The 9485-nt window shown below is 42.3% G+C and overlaps 1 protein-coding gene across 1 annotated transcript in view; it reads left to right on the forward strand.

The window, feature by feature from the left end:
• STAG1 (stromal antigen 1) overlaps positions 1 to 9485 on the forward strand; it is a 295978-nt gene that overhangs the window by 196696 nt on the left and 89797 nt on the right. The window contains exons 12-14 of the mRNA XM_019503764.1: positions 2854 to 2961; positions 4623 to 4737; positions 6441 to 6558. Of these exons, the coding sequence (XP_019359309.1) occupies positions 2854 to 2961; positions 4623 to 4737; positions 6441 to 6558 (341 nt within the window). The remainder of the gene's footprint in view (positions 1 to 2853; positions 2962 to 4622; positions 4738 to 6440; positions 6559 to 9485) is intronic.

Consider the following 9485-nt stretch of genomic DNA (forward strand, 5'->3'; position numbering starts at 1 on the left):
GCCCTATTCAATTTGGATTTGGCCCGAATCAGGGACAGTGATTCAATTCATTGATTCAGATCACTGTCCCAGATTCAGTTCAGTCGAATCCAAATCTGAAGATTCAATGCTGATTCAGAGAATCAGCAATTCGGACACAGACACAGCTTTAAACGTTTTTTCTGCGTACCTTGAGGTATCAAGTGCAGCTTGTGATTGCTGTGGGGCGGATGGAGCATCCCACAGGAGTGCAGGGGGCCCCCCACATGCTTGGGTGCGGAGCCCAGAAGTGGACTGGAAGTACTTCCGGTCCTCCTCTGGGTCTGCTAGGAAGCATGCAGGGGGCCCCCTGGGCCCCCCGACTTGGTGATCGGCTGAAGGAAGACCCTGGGTGCCCCCCCTGACCGAGGAGGCACCAGTCACTGAGCTGGGAAAGGGTGTGGGGTGGGGGGGGCCCCCTGTGTGCTCCCCGGCGGACCTAAAAGTGGACCAGCAGTGCTTCTGGTCCACTTCCAAGTATGCAGCCAAGCGTGCTGGGAAGCCATTTTTCTACATGCTACCTAGACACATGTAGGAAAAACATTTACAGCTATCTCTATCTCCAAATCAATTCAGAGGGTTCTGATTCGATTCGGATTCAGAGATTCGGCCAACAAATCAGGCCGAATCTCCGCCGAATCAAATCAGGGACCGAAGCTTCTCACTGCCCTACTGCTTAGCCTCTAGCTCCAGCCCAGAACGTGGAGCATGTGATTGGTTCAGCCCCAGCCTAAACTGGTAACAGCAATAGCAGGGCAGAGGTAGTGGGGGTTCAGGCAGCAGCAGGGACTAGATGGGAGAGACAGGTACCAAGGGGTAGCAAGATATGGGGTGGGGGGCTTGCAGCAGGGAACAGGCTGCTTGATTTCCCCCAATGCCTGCCCCCTACTGCCTTCCCCAACTACCTGTATCCCCCTTCCCCCACCACTGCTTTCCCTTCTGCAGCAGTGAGTTGGATGAATTTAAGATGACCCTCCAGTAATTAGATTCTATGTATGGAAAATTAGAACCAATTTATGCACTTTCCATGTATAGAATCTAATTACTGGAGGGTCATCTTAAATTCAGAGTCATCCTGGATTCAGGTAAATACAGTAGCCAAGAGTTGAGTCACATTTTTTGCTCTGCCAATATAGTAGTTCTTAAAATTGATTACAGATAAAATGTAGAGAAGATACTTGCTTCCTACATTATTAAGCTACTGGAGATGTAGAGATCTAAGGTAAAAAAAAGTATCAAGAAGCCTGCTTCCTTCCCATAATATCACCCCTTTGATGGAATTGTGGTAAAAATACAGGGTCAGGCATCTAGGATCAAAAATATGATTAGAGGATGCAGGACTTTGCAGAGGATTTAGGGGTCATGGTGGATAACCTGGCAAACCTGAGTTGCAGTGCAGTAGTATGGTCAAAAAGACTAATGCTATCCTTGTTTAATCAACAAATTATTGAAGGAAAGGTGGTTCAAAGAGGTGGCTTTGGTTTCCTGACACCAAGCTGCCCTATACCATTCCTTGCTGTAGCACCCACTCAGGCAGGGTAAAGAGCTAATTTGTGGCACAGCTGTCAAAAAGGTTGGTCCTCACTCACTTAAAGCAACATATGGGTTGCTCAGATTATGTGCATGCTCTAAGGGCCTGAGGATTGATCAAGTAGATAGAACTCCACAACACCCTTAATATGTGGGCTCTGTGTGTGAGACCTCAGCATGATAACCTGGTGAAGGTCTAGCTGTAGGAGCTCTAAAAATTATAGGGGCACAGCCAAAGCACAAAGCTCACAGTGCTTTTGTCTGGCTTTTAAGTTCAAACTACTACTTTGTTGGGAGAAAAAAAAGTGGTAGAATGGATTTTGATCCTACTTTTTAATAATGGTTTTCCTCTGAGTCACAGTCCAAGTATGTGTCATCTAAGGCTAAAAGAATTATTGTGAAGAATTAACTGTCCAAAGGCCAGTACTTGACCATGAGCTGTAATTATTTTGTAGAATTTGAAATGAGTACATTTTAATAAAGAAGCGAGATATTTGGACATGTTTCAAAATGTAAGAAAATTACGCAAGCACTAATATAAATTTAATTCAAATTTAACAAGGCAGTGGTAATTTCCTAACAAAACATTTCAGTTAATTTTAATTCAGTAGTGTTTTATTTTTACAGTGGACACATGTACACAAGGCATTTACTGTGCTTTGTCTAGTCTAATTAGCTCCACAGTAAACATCTCAGCATCTACATATGCAAGACTGTTAGAGGCTGGAGTAAACTAATAAACTCTGTAGCCCAGTAATACTCGTAAATGTAAGTACTGTCATGATACAGAGTTTTTTTTACTCCACAGCACCACATGTGTAGATGCTGATGCAGCTGGCTGGAGCACAAGGGTGCTTTAGTGTGGGGGCTGCCTGATGGCTAGCCCCATACTGAAACCCCCTCATGCCCCAGCCAGCCCCTCCACAGCATGCTGAGCTGGGCAGGAGCAGCCCTGGGCTGGTAGGCTGACTCTTGGGAACCCCTGCCAGCCAAGGCAGCTCTGACCTGGCTCAGTGTGCTGCAGTTCTGGGCATGCATTCAAGCGGCACACCTGGGAGCAATAAACTGGGGCAATAAATTCCAGAGTTTATTGCTTTGTATTATTTGCAAGTGTAGATGAGCCCAGTGAAGAATTAAATATCTTTTCATTTGGAGTCTGGTTCAAATCCCATTGATATCCGCTGGCTTTTATGAAGCTTAGGTAGCCATATATGTGGATGCTTTTATGACAGTTTAACTTATGGGAGGGTGGAACTGAAGTCGAACATCTATTTTGAATCAGGTGTTACTTTCTGACTTTTTCAGTGGAAGTGAAGAAGCTCTATCCAACGAAGACTGTGAGAATGTTTATCATTTGGTGTATTCAGCACACCGGCCTGTTGCAGTAGCAGCTGGAGAGTTCCTTCACAAAAAGTAAGTTATCCCTTGCCCTGGAATGAAAAACAAATTAATGAGATCTAAATATGAAGAAGTGGCAAGATGGTATATGTTAAGTATGGCCTCGGTTCAGCAAACCAGATAGATGCTTAATGTTAAGCTGTGACCTCAGTGGAACTACTCGCATGCTTAAGTTAAAGACCTACTTAAATAGTTGAAAAATTAAGACCTAGGTAATACTTTTCATACTGGAGAATTCAGGTGATTCTCATAGTTTGTCAAGGTACATAAAAGAGTAAACACATTGTTGTAGACATTTTATATTAAAATCTAGTGCAACTCCTACCAGATTATCATTATGGCCTCTGATAATATGAAGTGTGATGATCTCTTTCTGCTTGTTATACACAAGTATTGGTTTTATATGTGTTTTATCTGAATCGTGTGTAAGATACCATTTGATTTCAAGATTGGTAATCTTAAAATTGCCTTTTTTTCCATCTACGTGGACATCAGAAATGTTGGGTTTTTTTCTTTTCCTCCATGCTTTTGAATAGCACAAGGGAGCTGCTGTCCTCAGGTGCTGTAAATTAAGATAGTTCCATAGCAGTCAATAGAACATTATAATTTTATTCCATCTGATGAGTTGACCCAGTAGTATTAAGAGTCTGAAGTCTTTTAATATTCATTTCTCCTCCCTCAGTTGGGGTTAGGGCATAAAATGGTTTAATACTTTTACACGTCTTACAGCACTTCTATTTGAGAATTTCTTTCACCAGATTTTTATAACAAAAATATTTTTAATATAAATTTATATAAGCAGCAGTTTACTTAGAGTGATTTTTATCTGCTTCATTCGTTATCTACTTACAAGTTTTTATTTAAAGAATGCCCTTGGGTTTTTCCTCCATTAAATATCCTCTTTGACCACTCATGAAAGAGATGATTCTCCTTCAAGCTGTTGTCTACCTGCGCAGTCTCATTTGTGTGATGCCCTGAGCCTTCAATAGCAGCCTTTTTGCAGTGTAGTCCCACCTCCCATTGTGCCACTGTATCAGAAGGATAAAATGAATCGAGGTGACCTAGGAATCTACCAATGAAAGGGAACTGAGGAGCAGGTAATATGTGCTGCCATGTATTCCTTCAGTGTGGGAGTACCAAGGGAGGTGGGGCTAAAGCATACTCACAGGGTAAATTAAGATAAAATATCTCTGATTGCAAATTCAGGATATGAGAAACACCCACATGAGAAAACAAGTATGTGGACAATATATTTCTAACTCGTTACTTGGAAGTAATTTCCTTTTTTTACCATTATGGTGTCAGTCTGTCGGTATGGAAAACCATGTGCTGCTGCAAATTCAGTGATAGGAGTTCATTCTATGATGCACTATAGGTCATGGAGAGGTGTTAGTTCTGTTTTATACACTACATTAAAATATCTTTGATAACTAGTAAATGCAGGCAAACAAACACCTATATATGTATTTGTGCACATATAGAGATAGAGTTTGTCTAACAAACCATGACTTTAATCCAGGGTAGAAGCCTCTTTTTAAAACAATTCATCTTGTATCCAGTTCTTCTGGCTCCATAAACTTTCATACTCCAGAGTTGAACAGAAAAACAGAGCTGTTAGTGTTGAGTAAGAAAAAGTTGTTCATATAAATAATATAGCTCTTCTTACTTCTTTGCAGACTGTTCAGCAGGCATGACCCTCAAGCAGAAGAAGCATTAGCAAAGAGGAGGGGACGGAACAGTCCAAATGGAAACCTTATCAGGATGTTGGTTCTTTTCTTTCTTGAGAGTGAGGTAAAAAGTTATTTTTATTAACAGTTTTACATATTTAACAAATCCTGAAACTTAATTCCACATGATTAACTCCTGCAAACAAGTTTCAACTAAAACAGTAATTCCAATGGTAGTACATGCACTAGATTCTCTTTTCCCTTGCTTATAAAGCAAACTCTATCCAAAATCCTCTCCAGAGTTTCTCTCTCTTGTCTGTCTCTAGTATAATCGAAACTGCTTTCCCTGTTCTGCTATATGGGTAGCATGATTGTTAAAAGAAACTTTGCAGGGACTTTAAAAACTGATAGTTTACACCTAATTTTGTGCTCAGTGAATTTAATGAAAGCTTGCAGACTGCCTTCAATGAAAGTGAGCCCAGGACACACCACTTAAAATCCAGTCTGTGTCCCATCCCTTTTGAAAATCCTAGTCTTTATTTGTCCAGATTTCAGAGTTATAGCTGAAAGTTCCTTGGATGGAAACAGAGGTCACATCAGGTCTCATTTCTGCCCCCATGAAAAAGTTTATGGAACACAAATTGTGAGCAAATAGATGCCTCTACACTTTGTCACACCACATCAAATGAAAATCAGTGGCACAACAACAGGTAGTAATAGACTCTGCTGCTTTATTGTGGCAGACATCTGTTAGCTCTGTGGCTGGAGACTATGGGCAGCCTGAGCTGCTCCTACTCTCCAGCCACCCAGGCTGGTGCTCTGAGGGTTTAAGTGCCCTTCAAGCCCCTGGAGCACTTGCTGACTTCCCCCACTTACAGAAAGGCACCCCAGAGAATCTCAGGGTGCCTGCCCATAAGAGGGGAAGTTGGGGCTTCCCACTCAGCCAGAACCACTCCTCTGATCACAGGGGATGGGTCTGACTGAGCATGGAAAATGGGAGGATCCTATCACCCCTTGTCCTGAATCATCAAGGGCAAGACAAGGGAATGTGCATTTCATCCAACAAAGTGGATCAGCTGTGCTGTGATGCTTCACAGCACATCTGATCTTGCTTAATTCAGCAGTGTCCATTCGTAGGGCTGAGGTTCTTGTTCAGCAGGTGTACTGAAAAGGTGGATGACTCTGTACCTAAAGCTGCAATTCTTTACAGCAGTGAGCATCAGAATATGACCCACAGAGCCATTAGATCTGGCCTGTGGACTAAGGGGAGGTGTGAGGGGAAATTAGCTTCTCTTGACCTGAGGCTGGGCAATGAGTAGCTGTTCCTGCCCTGCAGCTGGGGTGCATGGAGAAGTGGCAACAGGGGAAAAGCGCACCAGCATGCCAGCCCCTAGCTCTGAAGAGCTGGTTGACCACTGCTTTACAGTCTTCTACATCCGTAATTAAAAGGATTCTTAAATTATAAAGTACAGTTGCTGTTGCTGGGATCCTGCTATTAAATACTAGTTCTACTTTTCTAGCAGTAGAGTTGTAATATATTGAATGAACTCTTGCATGCATTTTCAGATAGTTTACAGTATTATCAGTATTTAAATCATGCATTGTACTACAACTAACTTGTACTTCCACGTGCATGTAGTGTGTGGTTAATAAAAGTTGCCTGAAAGAAAATAAATATCTACTTAGATAGAATACTTGCCCCCCCTGCTGCCCACTGTTACTGAAGCCTTGATCAACAAGAAACAATACTATTCTCATCCAAATACTTGTAGTTGTGGAAGCCGTGCCTGAATCCAAAAGCTTTATTGACTGACTTCTTCTTTTTAGTTGCATGAGCATGCAGCTTACTTGGTGGACAGTTTGTGGGAGAGCTCTCAAGAACTATTGAAAGACTGGGAATGCATGACAGAGTTGCTACTGGAGGAACCTGTCCAAGGGGAAGAAGGTATTTATGTCACTTTAAATACATTTAGCTGATGCAATACAATTTGATTCATTTTGTTTAAACAATGATATGTTTTATACTTGGAGAGTATGCATGTTTAATCACAATGATATATCCATGCAAATGCAAAATGGAAATACAGCTATTTCACTAATCTGATACAGTTTCTTTTTAATGCAAAGTTTGCCGTAGAATATCATCAAATGGGGCGTGTCTTAATTCATCCTCAGATAAAATCCCCTGTTCACCCCCGCCTCCTAGGGATGGCTCTGATTATTAGTATAATACAATATTATTTAGTATAAATAATGTGATACTTATAAAGTATAATATTAGCATGGTACTTTGTTATTAGTGATTATACTACTGCTAAACCTCTGCATGGCACTTACGCAGTTTTTCATTATCTCAGTCACAAAATGTGTAATCTCCATACAACAACTAAAAATCCCACTAAGGTTTCTAGATTATTTATGTGCATCCATTTTAATTTGGAAAGTTCCCCATGTGAATAAACTTGGCCTCTTATGCATGCCCAGAAGCAATCCAGTACAACCAAGTAGGTATCTGTCTGCACTTACTCACTGTTGCAAGTCTGTTCCTTCTGGAATGCACATAAATTTTGTGCAAGGTCCCAAATCCTTAGCTGAAGAAAAACCATGCACAGCAACTCTTTGATGAGCATAAGGGGAGAGTTTGCCTAATAGCCTAGTAGTTAAGGCCAGGAAGTGGGCAAGTGGAGTCCTAGGTCCCAGTTTGCTTCTCTAGGGAACAATTTTTTTTTCAGGATAAGCAGCACATCTCAGAAGGAGACCTGAAAACATGAATGCTTCATTCCAGTTCAGTTCTGTACAGGTTTCCCTCGCTTTATGTGGGTTGCGTATGTGCGAATTTGCTCATTGTGCAATTATGCAATGGCCCGTTTTATACCAAAAATTTGTTATGCGATGGAAGCCCACAGTCACCTGCTTTGTGTGATGCATCGTGGGAGTGATGCACACCAAAATATAGTCTCCTGTGTGGATCTGTGCTCCTTGCTCGTTGTCTGTGACATGTGATTCTGTAGTTGCCATCCCCATTATGATAGTGCCCTGTGCTCATGCGTACTCTGCTGTTGGTGAGTACCAAAATTGTCTTTTAAAAGTGATAGAAACAGGTCTGGGGGTCAGTACAGTTGAGGTCTTGTAACATATCCCTGTTTGTTGCATTGTAAAGTGGGTTCCCTTTAGGCAAATTTGAGTTATGTGCAGTTTTCCAGGAATGGGTGTACAGCATAAAGCAAGGGAAACCTGTGTAACAACCCAGCTTTAGGCCCATTCAGTGCTTGCTTAAATTTTCACAAATGATCTCCAAGACCTTGTTTACTTTAGAGCAGGGGCGGGCAATTATTTTGGGCAGAGGGCCGCTTACTGAGTTTTGGCAAGCCATTGAGGGCCACATGACAAGCAGCCAAGGGCAGATAAATATTAATTTTCTAAATTTTTAAGGGGCCTCACAGGCCGGATAGAATGGCCTGGCAGGCCGCATCCAGCTCGCAGGCTGCATTTTGCCCACCTCTGCTTTAGAGAGTCACAGCGAAAGCACAGAAATAGATTGGATTACTACACCCTGGTTCCTGTCTCCAGTGATACTTACCACTTCTACCAAAGACTAATGTCAGAATACCTAAAAAGTTCTGGTAACAGGCTAAAACCCAGGAGAACACTCCATAGCTGGCCATCTACTGCCAGATATCAGCTCTTCAGGACAAATCAGGCAGCATAAAAGGATAAGACAGTTGCAGAGTAATTGGCCCAAAAGGTTAACTGTCCTTTGTAAATCAGTGTTGTGACTAAGAAATTACAATGGGTATATGTAACATGACTGTACTTACTGGAAATAACCGACTTAGCTTTTGGAATAAAATGTTGCATACTTGGCCTCTGCCTCAAAGTGAATTATGGAAATTTGACTGAAAACAATTCTACTGCTTTTAGTGAAAGAAGAATGGGAAAATGCATTTTCGCCATTTTTGATCTGATGCAATACTGCCTGCCTGAGTCTACAGACAGCCTGAAACAGAGTTCCTAAGTTGTTCTGGCCTCTTAATTGATCTTGGTCAAAACCTGTGAGCTCCTGCTCTATTTTAAAACCAAATCTTGAAACATTTTTTTTTTTTTTTAAACTAAAAAGGAGTTTACAGTGTTCTTGTTACAAGAAGACACCTTGAAAACACTGTAGGCAACTGTGTGTAGCTGTAGGCAACGATGTAGATGTTATTCTCCAGGTCCCTGGTCCTCTCTCCCTGGTCTCTACGCTATTGCTAAACCCTACCCCCAATCAGCTGACTCCCCCCCAACCTTCAGAGGACCTTTCTACATCAGGAGTTCTCCCTCTTGCAGCTTATGCTCACAGGAGCTCCCTCTCCTTAGCTGTCAGGGCAAGACTGGCAGCACTGGCTCAGGAGCTGAGTATATATTCTCCTGAGCACCACCCTTTCCTGTCAAGTGGTTTCCCAGTCATGCACAGGGGTTCCCCTTCGCCTCATCATCAGACTGCTCCCACTGCACTGCAGTCGCTACCTATCTGGAGCTCTACCCTTCATTAACTGTTGTGGTGCAGCCCCCTCACAAGTAGTTGCCTGTAGCCTTGTGGCTCCTATCTTTATGCTTCTTCAGTGGCTTACTTTCTGGTAGCTAGCTCTGCTTTAGCTGCCTGTTGATTGCAGCCCTATTATGCTGCTCGTTCACTCTCTTAAACTAACGGGTTAGAAGCCCCCCCTCCCGTTACAGATAGCCTAATAGATAGTCACCTAGGAAAGCTTTTATCTTTCTGAACCACTTAGTCTGTATAGTGCCACCCTGCCCACCCTTCTGCTTGACTTCAAACTAACATGGTTAATAGGGGTGTGTGAAACGGGCGCTGTTTGATTTGGATTCGGATTTGGC

Source organism: Gavialis gangeticus, unplaced genomic scaffold (genome assembly GCF_001723915.1).
Source record: "Gavialis gangeticus isolate Ggan-Ray unplaced genomic scaffold, GavGan_comp1, whole genome shotgun sequence".
Classification (NCBI taxonomy): domain Eukaryota; kingdom Metazoa; phylum Chordata; order Crocodylia; family Gavialidae; genus Gavialis; species Gavialis gangeticus.